This window comes from Trachemys scripta, chromosome 6, assembly GCF_013100865.1.
Source record: "Trachemys scripta elegans isolate TJP31775 chromosome 6, CAS_Tse_1.0, whole genome shotgun sequence".
Classification (NCBI taxonomy): Eukaryota; Metazoa; Chordata; order Testudines; family Emydidae; genus Trachemys; species Trachemys scripta.
Genome location: NC_048303.1, coordinates 99,614,527 through 99,631,437, shown reverse-complemented (window position 1 = coordinate 99,631,437; position 16,911 = coordinate 99,614,527). Strand labels below are relative to the sequence as shown.

The window sequence follows — 16,911 nt, the reverse complement described above, 5'->3', positions numbered from 1 at the left end:
TATGTGCAGGCACTTCTATGTGCATATGCAATTTTTCAGTACATAATAGGGAAGCCAGGTGGTGAGGTGAGGTGAAAACTTGAATTTTAATGTTGATTGTGTACTGATCCATTGCAAAATGATAACGTTCAGTTTAGGCAGTGACAGGTGGTGTAATGGATCCCACTTTAATTATCTAATATCCAAGCAGGACTGGCTGACTTGCGGAAAAGAGATCGCTTGTGTGCTTGTAACCTTTTTAAGCTGGCCCAGATGATGATAGGGAATGGAAATAGGTGCCATTTAATGGTTCTTCAGTGGCCCACATGAAATAAGTTAGTAGTCTCAGGATTAGCAGAGAATCTTAGTTTCTTGTATTGTCATTCTGACAACTTTCAGGAATGCTAAGTATAAAAGGAAAGAAAAATCTGTCTTAGGTGTTTCTAGGATAGTCTGTTTTAATGTCATCCATAATAAAGCTCAGTTTCCCTTTGCTCTTGTTTCTAGTTCACAGAAAGACCCAAGAAGGCTCTGCAGTGGAGATGACGCCTATAGAGGCAGATTTCTCCTGGCAGAAGAAGATGACAGAACTTGAGATGGAGATCCAAGAGGCTTTTCTACGCTTCATGGCGTCTATTTTAAAGGGGTACAGAACATTCCTCAAGCCAATTACCCAGGCACCTTCAAATAAAACTACTGCTGCTGATTCCTTGTTTGACCTTCAAGGTGAGGCTGTTCTGGATCACATCGAGGCAGGGTTGGTGCTGTGGTGATTATTATATTAATGCCCACAGACCCAGTGAGGGTCAGGGTGTCATTATGCTAGGTGCTGTCCAAATGCATTGGTGGACGTGGCCTGTGCTCTGAAAAGCTTAATTGCAGTTTAATTGCATGTCCCGCATTAACATCACATCTGAGAGCAGAATCTTGCCCTTTGAAGTTATTTTGAATCTTTTAAATGTTGCAATTTGATTAAAATACAAGTAAAACTGGTCAATAATAAATAGCATCTATGTGTTGTAACGTGGCCACTCTGCTAATGTAACTGCAGGTCTTGCCATTGAAGGTCTGACAAAATCATTTCACAATAATGTGACATTATCTCTGGTGTCCACATTTCTTTAAGGCGGCTCTTGGGATTATAGAAACTTTGCAACTTGTATTGAGAATAAATGCTCTTAGAAGCCAAGCCTTAGTGGCCTGATAACAAAGAGAACAAGCTAAAGTATTCTTAATTCTACACAGGGTAAGAATAGAAAACTTTGAGGGGGGAAAACATTAAGAATGCAAGAAACCAATAGGGAACACCAGCTGACTCCCTTCAATTCATTCTGGTTGTGTAGACTTTTCAGATAGGCTGCTGTTTTGACAGAGTTGAGAAAAGTTCTTAGTGGAGATAGTTAAAGGGACACGCTATTCGTGAAAAAAGGTTTCAAAAATACCTTCCAATCCTACATCTGCCCCTGAGAACCCATACATTTTTGCGACTTTTTACAGTCACTTTTTCTTATGTATTGTATGTCTCCTTTCTTGCTGTGTGAAAGAAGTACACAAGCCCAGGAAACTAATTACACTGGGAAATGGTATAAGTGACTATCCACCATGTACTGCCTAATGCAAAGTAAACTAACTTTAATTAAAAAAAAAAAGGGCAAAGCAACTCTTTGAAATTTAAGTAATTTTAGGTGTTCACATAACGATTGACAGGTGAAATTCTTGCAGACAAATGTGACTTTGTTGTTGTTTTGTTTCTTTCTTTTGAGGGTTCATCTTAAAACTAGTATTTATTTTTTTATTTTGTCTGAATTTTTTTTAACCAGGATTTTTAAAAAGTAGAGACCGTGCCTACACAAAGTTCTACATACTTCTAACCAAAACACAAATATTTAGCCGCTTCATAGAAGAGTGCAGTTTTGTGAGTGACAAGGATACCAGCTTGGCATTTTTTGATGACTGCATAGAAAAGGTGAAAAATTGTATTTCATTCTTTTTTTTTTTTAAGTATTTATGTGTTGCTGTTAATTGTGCCTTCATGTCTGTGGCTTTTAGTCATAGAGGTGGAGCAGCAGCAGCTGTTGTTGTGAGATAATGGAGTTTGCTGCGGTTATCATTCGGAGTCATTTTCCCCTTCATCTTATTGCATTTTCATCTTATTTTTGTTTAGTGTAGGAAACTTGCAGTGGGCTCCCATAACTTCTCCAATTAAAGGTTACACAGTGTGATGTTTCATGAAAAGAGAAACTGAGACTGCTCTGAGTATGTGGCATGCCATCTCCACCTTGCTCCTCTCATATCTCCATCAAGTGCATTCTAAATATTCACCTGTCTAAGTCAATCTCTAATCCCTAACCATCCACTCCACTTGTCATGCTTCACCCCCAGATTTTCATTTAGCTGTGATTAGAATGTAAACACCGTTACGTATTTATACGGTGCCAAACACAACTGCTCAAACTTTTTTCATTTTTGCATCTCTTACTCCCAACACCTTTCTTTATGGGTATTGTCTGTGTAGATGATCTTGATGGGACAGGGACCTTTCTGTCTTGTTTGTAAATGCAACTGGTGCTATATAGATGGTTTTAGAATAATTCCCAAGTCCCTCCCATGTTCAAAATGTAATCCGTTCCCAGGGTGTAATTCCAGTCCAAATTGGCAGTGATTTGGTATATCTTAATCTGTAAAAGGCCAAGTGAATAATTTACAAATAAATTAGATGATCAATAATTAAGGCATTTATTTACCTGTGAGTGTGTGCTTTTTATTAAAATAGTATCTTGGTTTCTGGCTCAATTTTTTTAGTATCCTGGGATGACTCTCTTGCTCCTAACTATTGAATTAATGTATCATTGGGTAGGAAGACACTGTTTTCTTGGAGATAATATAACTAAGGCTTGGTCTACACTACCCCCCCCAATTCGAACTAAGGTACGCAACTTCAGCTACGTGAATAACGTAGCTGAAGTCGAAGTACCTTAGTTCGAACTTACCTTGGTCCACACGCGGCAGGCAGGCTCCCCCGTCGACTCCGCGGTACTCCTCTCGCCGAGCTGGAGTACCGCAGTCGACGGCAAGCACTTCCGGGTTCGACTTATCGCGTCCAGACTAGACGCGATAAGTCGAACCCAGAACTTCGATTTCCAGCCGTCGAACTAGCTGGTAAGTGTAGCCAAGGCCTAAGCTAAAATAAAGGAAGAGAAGTTTCATTTTCTTAGAATTAGGATTGCTTAGTTAGTCTGCTGACATGACTGACCTGAAGCTTGTTGAAAGAGCCTGCTCCTTTAGCTTTCAGTAAAAGGAAGGAGTATTTGTAATGGAGATTATTTGCATTCAAAGTAATATGACAGTGTAATTTGATTCTCTTGGTAACTCAGTAGCGGAAACAACTTCAGTGAAAAATATGTATATGTAAAAATACTTGGAGCTTCTTGTAAAACAAAAAACTAACTAACTTTTTTTCCTCTTTCTAGCTTTTTCCTGATAAAGGAACAGAAAAGGGAGAGAAGGTACTTGTCTCCTTTATATTTGTTTTCAGGGGTTTCTGATGGCAAAGTAGAAGTGAAAATATAATGTGAGTGGGAGTCGTGTTTGAATATGTAGAAGAACTATTAATAATGTTGAAACTGGTGTTTTGTCCTGATATTAATTTGCAGGTTGATGTAGATTCTGCAGAAGATACACGCTTAATTGAGCTTGATGAGTCACAGAAAAGTGAACACACAGTGTTTATAATGCCACCAGAACCTCCCCCTGATGATGGACAGGCCCGAGCACCTAAGTACAGGTATATTGCAAACTAACAAAGGTGCTGAGGCTCTAGAAAATGAATGAGTCAAGTGAAATGGGGACTTATCTCTTTAAACATGATGGCACATAGCTATTGCATCTTGCTTTAAACCCCTACCTAAACTTGCAGTGTTTTAGGTATAAAAAGACACTGACAACTTGAATTCTGGTTAGTTTCTGCAGTCTGATAGTAGTTTTTCTTTTTTTCCTTTTAAATACCAGCTACTGATCACCACCTGGAAATCCTTATTTCTAATTACATTTCCCTATGTATGTTCCATGTTTTCTTCCCCTGCTGGTGCTGTGTGCATATCACACCAACTGCAGTGGAGTATGCCTGTTTCAGTCAGGGTAGCTAGTGAAACTGCACAGGACCACTGAATACACACCATAGACTGCCGGCACGGGATCTGTCCTTTTGGATGCCCTGTGCTCTTTAACTGGATCCCATGAGTCCAAACGGTGGTAGAACCTGCCCCTCTCCTCCCACTGTGGCTATTCTGCCACCTCCAGCCCCGTGGCAGGAGATGCCTAATTCTCCTGTCTTCCCTGCCCTGTGAAATGTTTGGAGGTTTCAGGGTTGCTCCTGCTTCCAGCTGCTCTCTCCTGATTCTACCAGCCACTGAGGTATGGAGGCCTTGCTGACTCACTGGTCTCCTGTCTCTGCTGGGCTCATGTATCAAAGGGGAGTCCTTCCGATGTCTTCCTCCTAACCTTCTCTCAACAGAAAGAGCCTTCCTGTCCTTCCAGTTGCTCCCATTTTGTTGGGTTCTTTACAAAACATTCTTTGATCTCAATGTGCTGATCCCTTCAGCTTGCATGGAGAAGGCCTTTGCACCAAGTGTTTAAAGTTGGAGCAGAACAACTAAAAGATTTGGAAATAATGCTTCACTTTTCTTTTTTTAATAGCTATAAAAACTTCCCAAGACTAGATTTTAAGCTCTTCGACAGGCCACAGGAGCTCAAGCTTTCATTCAACAGGCACCCAGCTGGAGGTAACATTTCAAATAGTCCAGCACTCATGGCAAAGAGGACAAAACAGGTTAGATTTTTAACTAGTGCGGCCTTTATATAATATAGTGTGTGTGAGCATCGAAAACTACATTGGTGTTGGGTCGAATTGTTACCACCCATTTATGCTAGAAGTTAGTGTGGTGTTTAAAGAATAGATGTTTGTAACTTTGAAAACAGATGTATGTGTAGAGGAACGAATCAAAATAAATAGGAATTTACAGAGGCAGTGTTTCCTGTATCTAAGGCTATACTTCAGAGCCAAACATGTGTTGGTGTTTATGGTATAATACATGCTATAATAAAGAAAGTTGGAGCAGATTTGAAGTGGTATTAGTATGCATTCTCTTCCCCACCTTATGAAGAGCTTTACACGAGGGAGACTCCGATGAGAAATACAGCTTAACATTCATGTTTGCTGGTTTCCTCCAGGACAATGAGCTGCAGGATCCCATTTTAAGAAAGCTAGTATCTGATTTAAAGACATTTTCCTCCAAATTCAAGGTGTTTTGTATTTTGTGTGTTTATATCCTTTTTGTTTTCTGCCTTTTACAGGAGATAAAAACTGCCCATAAATTAGCCAAGAAGTATTACACAAACCCACCACTGTGGGCTAAGTGCCTCTTTAGTCACTGTTATAGCCTATGGTTCATTTGTCTGCCAGCCTACATCAGAGTTTCCCATCCCAAAGTCAGAGCACTGCAACAGGCATATGACATTCTTATTAAAATGAGGAAAACCGATGTGGAACCACTAGATGAGGCAAGTACCCCCTTCTTCCACCCTCCCCCCCCAAAAAACCTCACACCTGTTCAATGGGATTAAGGTACAAGAACATGTTAATCATCAACTGTTAATGTTTCATTTCTAAAAATAAGTAAAGTTTAAGCTTGCTACCTAGCTTACAACTTTTTTGTTTTTAAACCGTTTTTTTAAAATTATTTTTATTAAAGCCTTGTTGAAATAACGTGCTGAAAGCTGTGCAGTTAGTTTGGGAAGCTGGAAATTAAAATAAATTTTCAACACTACCATGCTAGCGGGGGCAGCTGTGCCATAAATTGGAGGGTGGAGTTTATCACCCCTCCTGAGATTATTGGTGCAGAAAGCATCAACCATCCACCTAGGATTCTGCCAGAGCAAGCCATTTTGAAAATAGTATCGTATAGCTCTTGTAAATATGACTATATTTTTCAGGTTATAAGTGTATTGGCAGTATCTGTCACTGTCCAATGTAGAATTTAATCTACAAGGCAGTACTGGTTACAGTTGAGTGTTTATTCATTTTGTCCTCAAATGTCTGTTTTTGAAGTAACTTAAAACCAAAATAACAATGGGCTCTTCTCACTAAATGTACATTTTTGAGCGGTTTTTTTTTTAATTTGCTGTTTGAAGTAACCTATGCAGAAAGTGTGACCAACATGTCAGACCTGGCTGTAAAATAGACTAGTACTATACTGGGAAACTTGGATGGCTCAGAGGTGAATATATTGAAAATGTCCCTGCGTCTAAAGCCTCTTATCTCCAGGCATATAGGAACTACTGATCTGAGTTGAATTTGAACTAGGAATTATCCTGTGACTGCTAATTGGCCTACTTGAAATGAGACTAATGGTCCCAGTACATTCCCAGTGGACGAGTATCAATCTCACAGAAACAACTTCCACAGTTGCATTAACTAGTAACCTCATACTGTGCCTCATTAGAGAAACCCAGGGATTTCGTGGGCATAGAGACGGGGTTTCTCTCCCTCCTGATTCTGGGTTGAGGCACCTTGATAAGACAAGATGGGGAAGCTAGTACTGAGGTAGCCTGTGTTCTACATGCTTTTTGTAGAGAGCTTCGCTGCTGTCACCCTACTCTATCTTACATGAGTGCTAAAATTCACATACTATTTTTGCTCTTACCCTTACTCTTGCATCACATTTAACATAAAGGTGGATTGCTTTCACTGTTCAGGAAGGTCTCTGTGCAAAAACAATCTTTTTTTTTTTGCAATTTTCTTGCTTTGTGTTGCAGTGTGAAATGAGATTTCCCCCACAGGCTGTAATTTACCATAAAATAACTCTTTGAAAGTCATTTTCACTAATTTCTCTAAAACCACTAAATATGTCCCGTTTTAGAGTTCAGTGGATTATTTATTTATTTTGGTAACCATGGCTAGTATTCTGTAGCTTTGCACAGAAATAAGCTTAGTAAAATTTATCTTTGCACAATCTCATTTTAGTAAAGGGCGGGGGGCACCCTTCAGGGCATGGATTGAATTTAATGGGGGTAGATACAGTTGTGACTTTGGGAATATAGATTCTCACACACCAAATTTTAAAAGGCACAAAAACATTAATTTATTCAAGTCTGAAGCCATGCTAAATTTAAAAGATGACACTGATACATATTGCTAAAATGTTTTACATTTTTCTGTTATGTCTGAAGCAGGCTAATCCTTAAAAACTTGAAAATAGCTTTCCCGATAACTTGTCCTTTTCCATCTGGCAATCAGATATGTATAGGGTTACCATATTTGAACATTCAAAAAAGAGGACACTCCATGGGGGGTGTCGGCCCCACCCCCAGTCCACCCCTGCTCCTCCCACGCTTCGCCCCCAGTCTGCCCCAGGTCCCACCCCCTCCCCACTTGGCCCTGCCACCGCACCCCTCCTCACACCCTGGCCTGCCACTGGCTTGCTGCATCCCTCCTCAGTCCCCCACCCACAGCTCACCTCCTCCCACCTGCCACTCACCTCCTCACTCCCCTACCAGAAACCCCCATGCCTGCCCCGAGAACCCCTGCCTGCCTCTGGCTCACCACTTCCTGCCTCCTCACCACTCCCCCCCCCCCCCCCCGGCCCCCCCCCCCCCCCCCCCTCCCCCCCCCCCCCCCCCCCCCACCTGCCGCTGGCTTGCCACCCGCCTCCTCACCCTCCCGCCTGCTGTTGGCTTGCTTGCCTCTTCACCACCCGCTGGTAGCTCACCGCTCGCCACTTGCCTCCTCACCCGTCTCCAGCCAGCCACTGGCTCCCTCGACGCTTGCCTCTTCATCACCCCCTACCCGCTCACCTACTCACCCGCCCCCCCCCCCACACCCGCTGCTGGCTCACCGCTTGCCTCTTCACCCCACACCACTCACCAACTCACCCCTCCTGCTGAAGGTCCCTCTGGCTCCTAGGATCAGGAGCAGCCGAGGGGTCTCCATGTGCTGCGCCCACCACAAGCACGAACTCCGGGGCTCCCATTGGCTGGGGCTTTCAGGCAGCAGAAGCCTGAGTCGGGGCGGGGGGGGGGAGAAGTTGCTTCGGGCCCCGCGGTGGAGAGTGGCGGGAGCCAGGAAAGTTCCTGACCATCGCCGTCTGGCTGGCTTGGCAGGAAACCTTTGCGGTGCCGACCCCTACGGCCGATTACCTGAGCCTGGGAGTTGTAAGTTGCAGCCACTCAGGGTCCCCTTCCCCTCGCTAGGGTTACCATACATCTGTATTTTCCCGGACGTTTTTAGATATTTAAAAACTTCTCCCGGATGATTTAAGGACTATAAAGCCAAACATGTCCAGGAAAATATGGATGTATGGTAACCCTAGATATGTATAATGGAGTAAATGTGAGTATCCTCAGCAGTGTTCCCTGATGCCAACATGATCGTCTTACTGATTAATTTGTGCTCCCTCTCCTGGCCGTTGAGGATTATACTTTGAATAGTCGTTTTTGTGTGCCTTTTCTCTCTTGCAGACTTCAGTACTTGTAATGTTCCTTGAAATTGACCATGTTATGGGTTTCTCAACCTTATTAGGTGTGCTATAGAGTTGTAATGCAGCTCTGCGGACTTTGTGGTCATCCTGTTCAGGCTGTGAGAGTCCTGTTTGAAATGAAAAATGCTGGAGTACAGCCGAATGCAATCACCTATGGTTATTACAACAAGGTAAGAGATCTCTTAGTGAAGCTGAGGCAGGTAAGCAGTCACTTACTTGACACTGTTGTCACTCTCATTGTCTTTGTCCTGCTTTCCTCAGGTGCATTGTGGAGGCTGATAATCTTGAATGGTTGTCATGTAGATCTTCTTGTTTTGTTGATTGGCTGGCTGCCTGATTGGGCTTGCTGGATACACAGACTTAAAATTTACTTATTTTCATGGCTTTGTGCATACTTCACTTTTTACATTTTTCTGTATGTATATATGTCTGAGAGTTCTCTGTCTGAGTTGGTTAAGCAAATATGCTGTTGAAATTTAATTGTGGTCTCTTCCAATTTTTATCATGCCTAAGTCTTGGAACAGGTCCATAATTAGGGTATATGGCTGAGGATGGGGGATCGAAGAGGTGGTGAAATAGCTTCTTCCCACACATACAACATATAATTTGACCTGATTTTTTTTTTTTTTGTAACTCTGCAGACACCAGTCTGCTGTCTTCTAATTCTGTGACACAGCAGATAGAATTGCTGACCTTCCTTTTGGTGAAGGGTGCAGTTCTGCTTCTGCTACTTTGAGAGATCCACAAGCTGAGAGGGAATGTCGCAGTGCAAGTAAATCACTCCAGCTGAAGTCAGTGGGAGTGGAGGGCTTAGTGGGGCTCTTGTTGGTACTGCATTGTAAATAACAAATATGCATCCCACAGTCTATTTAAATCGTGCTTTTCACAATCGAATGTTCGTCATTCAGGACTGGTGTTCTACGCACAACCTTGAGACCAGGGGAGAAGGGCTCTTAAAAAAAAAAAAATCAGTTTTAAAATGTTTGCATTTCACATCTTAAGAGAGCAGTTTTTCTGTAGAGGGTAAGAGGGCAAGCTTACTGACTAAGCAGTAACTACTGTAATGCCTTTGATTTTGCAGGCAGTTTTGGAAAGTCATTGGCCTAGCAGTAACCGCAGTGGTATCTTTCTGTGGACGAAGGTACAGAATGTGGTCCGTGGTGTAGCACAATTTAGGCAATGCCTAAAAAAAGCAACAAGGAGCTCACAGGTGTCTGTGATACCAGGTAATGTATAAATAGTGACTGAAATGGACTCACTTCTGCTGAACTAGAATAGGATTTGCATTCTAATTGATTGCTGCTAGCATGATATTGTATGTGTGTATTTTCTAAATGTTTCCAAGTAAGGAATATTTTTCTAAAGTGCATAAAAATAGGCTGCTGCCAAGTTTATGCTCAGTGATATGAGGGTGTCTCTCATTGAAAACTAAATTGCTTTGGTCCCTTACTCCATATCCTAATTATATTTATGTAACTATAAGTATCTGCTGTGAGCTGGAAAGGTTTGATTGACTTATTTAAAGTTTGACAAGTTTTCAAATCTTCTCTTTACTGACTAGCTCTCGTTCATATCTCTAGCTCCTCGGAATGCCACGGGTGGAAGTGATGGGGACACGGTGAGCCATGGTAGCGTGGATAGTTCTAATGATGCTAACAGTGGGGAGCACACACTCTTCGTCAGAGACTTAGTCAGGCTTGATTCCATTGATAATCACTCTAGCACAGGTACTAGAGTCTGCTGGGTTTCACTACTAACAATTCCACCAACAGCAAACTCCTCTCTCATTTCCTGCTGATTCTTTCCTCCCTAAACACTTTCCCCCTCTTTCTGAGGTTGTGCGATATGAATGGCTGAATCAATATACTTGTAGAAAAGGAAGTATACAGTAGTTGCAGGATATTTCTCTTTATTGCACATTGGTACTCCATGCTCAATGTAGAGTAAACCATGGCACAATGACTAACTCTTTAAACTGATTTTTTGTAATTGTATTGCTGGTGAAGCAGTCACATGGTCCATATTTTATTTTGTCAGGTTTTTTTTTTAAGAGAACTCTCCAAGCCTCTAATTATGAGCATTAGCAATTCTTGCTGGCAATTACTCACTCACACGACTGATAAAATCTACTGGACTAAAACAAACTGTGCGTGTAAACTCTCATTTGTGTTTACAAGTGAGGGTGCAAAAGTTGCTCAGACATAATTGGAGACCATTGTTTTCAAATCTGTCTTTAATATTAATTGAGGGTAATTAAAATTCCAGAATCCGGTATGTATGTTTGATCACTGTAGTGCATACTTTATAAATTACAGTTTGCAAACTGCTACCATGGTTTTCAGAACTTCAGAATTAAAATAGTAAATTATCTGAACTTTGCCATACATATAATCTTTGGGAGAGTGTCTGAGAGTGGAAAGACTTTTGAAAATCCAGAGAAGAGCTCTGCACTGAATATGGTGTGTACTCGAACAGACAAATTAGAATGAAATAATTCACCTCCAGAAAATTACCTGAGGTGACAGGTTACCAAAAGCGTTCATCTGCTTTCCTTCCCTACTGTAAATCTGATTATACCCCAGACCATACATTCAACTAAACCTCCTATATATTCGTGCATCACAGGACCTATTGTGCATATGGTTGTCGCACACCCTTTTTCATTTTTTAATATCTTGAATCTTCCTTTAAAGAGAACTTGTACTTGTCTAGATGACTGAACTTTCCTTCTCTCTGCTCTTTGTTACTCTGCTTCTTGCTCTGCGTTCTCTTGGTGCTGCATTTGTCCTTGGCTGTCATGGTGTGGGGTGCAGACTTGTATGGTGTGAAGTCTTGGATGCACATGTGCATTAATTCTGCCTTTTGAGTGTTACTGCTGCAGGTAAATTTCCCATTTATTAATAGGTTATTTTCACTGATGTGCAAGGAGGGTGTGGGGGGAGATTTGTACATGGCTAAAGTGGTGATAGAAGAAAATAAAGATCAAACTTTCTTTCTTATCGAGTTGCTTGTAGAATAGACCCAAAACATAAATTGGTAGTTACTTAGGCTTTTTTAACTCTTATCAATTGTATTCTCCATGTATGTTCTATGGAGATATCAGGCATTCAAAACAAGTTTGTTATTCAGCTCTGTAACTACTAAGGAGCCAGGCGAAATTTCTTTTGGTACTTGAGGGTAACTTGCATTGTACTTTTGTGTTTTGAAACAAGCTCATGTATCCAAAGACTTGCTAATAGGCAGGTTTAGGCAATAGATCTCAACATGCTGTATGTTATGCTATGGAATGAATCCCATCTGTTCTCTGCTAACACTATTTCCATCATAAAAGTTCCTTTTTGGGTGCAAAAAGAGCACAGACGTTATGATAGCTGAGTTTTGGGTTTCTATAAAGTTAACGAGCTGTCTAGGCTGACCACTTTATAGTAACAAGGTGGGTGAGGTGGTAATTTCTTTTTATTGGACCAACTTCTGTTAGTGAGAGAGACAAGATTTCGAGGTACACAGATCTTTTTATCAGGCCTGGGAAAGGTACTGAGTATGTCACAGCTAAATACAAGATCCGACACAGAGTTTAGCATAGGTAGTTACAATATATATGCTAAAGGACCATTCAAGATGAAGTGGCCCATTGACACCCCTGTAGTCTTAGGACAAAAAGTGGGTTAGTGAGTTACAGGTTGTTGTAATAAGCCATACATCCAGTGTCTTTATTAAGACCATGATTTTTAGTGTCTAATAAAGTTATAAATTTAAGCTCCCAGGCTCATCTTTTGAAGGTGTTGTGCAGGTTTCCTTTGAGGGTGAGGACTGATAGGTCAGAGATAGAGTGATTGCTTTGTGAAAAGTGTGCACCCCCAGTGATATAGTGTGTGTGTGTGTTGTCATTTTTCTGAGAGCTCATTCCAGAGCAAAGTGATTCTGTCTGGTTTCTGTGGTGTTTGGGGTTCTGGTTCATGCAGTGTCCAAAATTTCAGTCATCCCTGCCTTTCAGATGAGCTACCATAGTATACTGGTGGGGATGCACTTAGCAAATTGTGCAGTGTACAAGTCATTGAGAATGTACTATACTGTAGTATATTGTAGCAAATAGACTATTAAACCTAAAATAGGCTTTTTCATTCTTGTCTTTGCTATTATTTTCTGCTTTTACCATTATCAATTAAATACTGTGTGTATGTTTTGTGTGCTAGGCATTGGTGATCTCCTGACTCAATATTTTTAGCAAAAACTAGATGTAGCACAAACAAGTTGCACTTTAATATTTTAACGTGCAACAGAATTTCTCAGTTTAAAACAGAAAACTGTTAGATTACTTGCTTGTATTCTTTTCAACAGGGGGTCAGTCAGACCAAGGCTATGGATCCAAGGATGAACTCATAAGGGATGATGGAGATAATCTTCTTGCAGCTGAGACACTAGCAGAAAAAGATTCTTCTTGTATAATGGAAGACCTAACAGGAGGTCAAGTATTTAGATTTACATTGATAGGTGTTTATTTTTAAATTTGTCCAGTCCATTTAAAACATTTAGAAGGCTTTTAATAGATGTAATTCACAAAACTACAGTCACCACCTGATTGTCTTTTATTATTCTTGTTTATTTCCTGTCCAAGGGATCAATTACAGTATAGCTATATCATAACTGGGTTGCTGGCTTGAGTCCAGTCCATGTCAGTAATGACCACAAACAACCATTTTTAATTAACTGTTCTGTGGCCTATTTGAAATTAGTAATGGTGAGCCTAAGTCCAGTTCCCATATCACATTTGGCACTCTTATCTGCAGGGAAGCAAAGGACAGCATGGGTGTGGAGATGATTCCTTTGGTTTCACCCTGTGTCAGGGCTCATAGTTAAGGCTATGTTTTATACCATGGAGGTCATGAAGTCTGCTTCAGCCCCAGGGGCTCTCAGGATTCTGGAGCTGACAGCCAGTGGGGCGGGGTGGGGAGTGGGGGGGAGTTTCCTTGACAGGTGACAGACTCCTGAGGTGGCCCTTCTCAGGGTTCCAGCGACAGATGAGAGCCTCACGTGGGGAGAGGGGGACGCCTTGGGCGAGCGGCTCAGGTGTCCCGTTTTCTCTTTAGGAAATATGGTCACCCTGCAGCTCCCAGCCGCCATGGTTGGAGGTGGAACCCCACAGCTCCCAGACACCACAGTGGTGGGGGAGACCATGGAGCCTCAGCAGCAAAAGTCAGACAGATCATGGCTTCCGTGAATTTTTATTTATTGCCCGTGACTTGTCCATGGCTTTTACTAAAAATAACTGACAAAATCTAAGCCTTACTCATAGTCATAGAATTTAAGGCCAGAAGGGTTCCCAGATCATCTAGGCTAACCTCTTGTATATCCCAGCCCACCAGTACCACTCAGTACCTTCACACTAAACCCATCAACTGAAATGAGACTGAGATATTACAGCCCTCAGGAGTCTTCCCATTGATAGACCTCCAGTAATAGTTAAGCTTGTGCTGCCATTGCCATGTCACTCTGCTTTGTGAGCAGAGAACACAAGGATTATCAATCTGGCAGCTCTCACCATCACTAAATTCACTTCAAAAAGAAATATATTTAAAGCTGTCATATTTGATAAAATGGAGATGCCATGGCAGAATGTGTGTGACTTGACCAAACCTCCATTGCTCTTTTTATAAAGCTTCTAGACCTTTCACATTGGTATGTAAGTGCTTATCAGTGTTGATGGATATACTTAAGGCATGTCTACACTACAAACTTAAGTTGACCTGTTAGGGTCAACTTACAGCCACTGCAGTGGTTCATGTCCGCACTGCCCTCCTTCTGTTGGTGGTGCGCATCCTCACCAGGAGTGCTTCCACTGACTTAAGAGGGGCAGTGTGGAGGGCTGAGAGCCCGGCATGCCCCCTGGGAGCCCATCTGCCTCCCTCCCCCTCTGGCTCTCTGCTGGGAGCCCGGGCGGCAGCTGAGCTCTAGGTAGAGCTGCGCCCTCTCTCTCACTCCCCCTCTCCCCCCCGCGCTGGGTGACAGTCCCAGCTGTAAGCCCAGCTTTCTTGTCAATTTCATGGATCCAGCCAGTGTACATAGCCCGCGGTGTCTACACAGACACTGCATTGTCCTGATTACACCAACATAAGCTCTATGCCTCCCATGGAGGTGGAGTTATGTCTGTGTAGGAGGGCACTTGCATCGGCAGGAGCAAGACTGTAGTGTAGACACTGACCTAATTAGGTCAACATAAGCTGTTTTACATCAGCCTAACTGTGTAGTGTAGACCAGGCCTTGTTAATTAGCATAACAACCTTCTAGATTGATTCTAGTTGTACACAGCATAATTGCCCACTTCTTAGAACTAATATTGCCTTTCATCTTCAAAGTGCTTTACAAACATTAATCCCCAAGGCAAGTAGTAGTTCCCTAAATACTGAAGTTAAATGACTTGCTGACTTGATACAGTTCCCTGGATTGGTCAATGGAGTAGAATTTAAGAGACCTGGGTTCTAATCCCAATTCTGTCATTGACCTGCTTTGTGACCTTGGAGAACTCAGTTTTCAATCTTGTCTACTTAGATTTTAAGCTCTTCACTGCAGTGTCTGCCTCTTACTGTGTGTTTGTAAAGCTGTAGCACAATGGGACCCTAATTTCAGTTGGAATCTAATCTATTATTAGTACTAACGCAGATGGAATCTGAATTAGTGAGTTCTAGAATCTTTATACTAGCTCCCTGTCCTGTTCTTAACCATCCTTCTCAAGGAAGTCTACCAGATAGGTCCAAGGTGACTTGATGTCACAGCTGGGTATTGTAGTTGCCTTTCAGTGTCAATGTGACTCGGAACAGTGCCTGATGTTGTCTATGCTAAGAATGATACCAAGGCACAATACAAGTGAAGAACCTAATTATTTCTTGTTTTTATGGATCCTTTTCTTGGTTTTCTGTAGACATTTTCCTGTAGTTTGAAGAACCATCTATTTTTTTTCTTTTTGAACACATTAAGCTGTAGTTATAGGCATAATTTATATGTGCGAGCACTCTTGGGTTATGAAGCAACAATTGCTGTTCACAATAATATAACCACTTATACAAAATCCATATATGAAGGTCTGAGAATGTTTGTTCCTACTTACACTTTATGCTGCCTGCTATACTTCATCCACGCGGTGCAGCTGGTGAGAGAAAACCTGTTCTTATAGAGCCAAATCCTGCAGGCTGTGGAATGTATTAATTTAATTGCAAGAAATGCTCAGCGCCTAGAAAGATTGGCATCTATGGGCACTGTACTAAGAAGAGAACAGCTTGTACATTTTATCGAAAATGTATCTTCCAAAACAATGCAGATAAAGTTATTTGTTTTGACCGCATAATTAAAGGTGGGTTTTCTTACTCTAGAAGTTGGTGGTACTGGTGAAAAGCATCAGCAGAGTGCAGAACCTCATAGTTCAGCAGAACCACCTGCTTGGGGAAGCAGTATTGTGAAAGTTCCATCTGGCATTTTTGATAGCACTGGCAGGAAAAACAGCAGTGGTGAGTCACTGAGTATATTGTTTAACACAATTGTTATCAACAAAATTTGAAACTGCCTCTGGCTTCTTGTAATTTGTTTAACTTGGATGTTTGGTAAATGGAATCTTGATCTGACAGTATGGTCCCAGGTACAGGACAGTGCACTGGGGAGTCAGGAGACTTCGGTTGTATGCCTGGCTCTGCCACTGACCTGCTGTGTCCCCTTGGGTAAGTCATTTCACCACTCTGCGCCTCTGTTTTGTATCTGTAAAATGGCAATAATATTTGCCTTCCCCTGTAAAGCACTTTGAGATCTATGGATGGAAAACGCTATGAAAGAGGCAGTATTGTTGAGACTACTGCCAATTGTTGGTGGATGGTCTTTTGTCCTGATAAGTGGAATTACCAATTACTAGAAGACACCATTTTAACTTTAACATTACTATCTGGGATTTGCAGAGATGTAGCACGTTTGTCACTTTATTGTGATGCCCATGGAGTGGACATTCTCTATCCTGTGATAGGAATACAGCTTACTACCGGCTACCCAGTGTTGGTGGCAGGGACAGCTGCAAGAGTCCCAGAGTGCTAGGTCAGCATGTAACTGGTGTGGGAAGATTGAGTCTGACTCAGGCGGTGGTAAAGCACATCATAGACTTGCTGCACATGTCAGCTAAGGGAACTGACAGCTGTTAAAAGAACAGACAGAATCAGTGAGAGATTGAGACACATACAGACCTAAGCACCTTTAAATCACCTAGTGGGGTCCCATTGAAGTAGTATTACTATACCCACTAAGCAGTCGTTACTGCCGTTATGTTTCATTAGGCTTACATTAATTGTCTGGGTAATCTTGATTGAAGTGGGGTGTACTGTAATATTCAGAGGTTTGGTGCTCTCAGTACAAAGGCAACTTCAGG

The 16,911-nt window shown here is 41.9% G+C and overlaps 1 protein-coding gene across 6 annotated transcripts in view; it reads left to right on the top strand.

Annotated features, from left to right (window-relative positions):
* DENND4C (DENN domain containing 4C) overlaps positions 1–16,911 on the top strand; it is a 117,308-nt gene that overhangs the window by 70,945 nt on the left and 29,452 nt on the right. For 2 of the 6 annotated variants that reach the window (XM_034774571.1, XM_034774575.1), the window contains exons 12-22: positions 487–705; positions 1,800–1,945; positions 3,450–3,485; positions 3,633–3,763; positions 4,675–4,807; positions 5,332–5,538; positions 8,555–8,683; positions 9,595–9,739; positions 10,094–10,240; positions 12,852–12,977; positions 15,878–16,012. In XM_034774571.1, coding sequence (XP_034630462.1) covers positions 487–705; positions 1,800–1,945; positions 3,450–3,485; positions 3,633–3,763; positions 4,675–4,807; positions 5,332–5,538; positions 8,555–8,683; positions 9,595–9,739; positions 10,094–10,240; positions 12,852–12,977; positions 15,878–16,012 — 1,554 coding nt within the window. The remainder of the gene's footprint in view (positions 1–486; positions 706–1,799; positions 1,946–3,449; positions 3,486–3,632; positions 3,764–4,674; positions 4,808–5,331; positions 5,539–8,554; positions 8,684–9,594; positions 9,740–10,093; positions 10,241–12,851; positions 12,978–15,877; positions 16,013–16,911) is intronic. The other 4 variants (XM_034774572.1, XM_034774577.1, XM_034774574.1 and 1 more) reach the window with 4 other exon arrangements.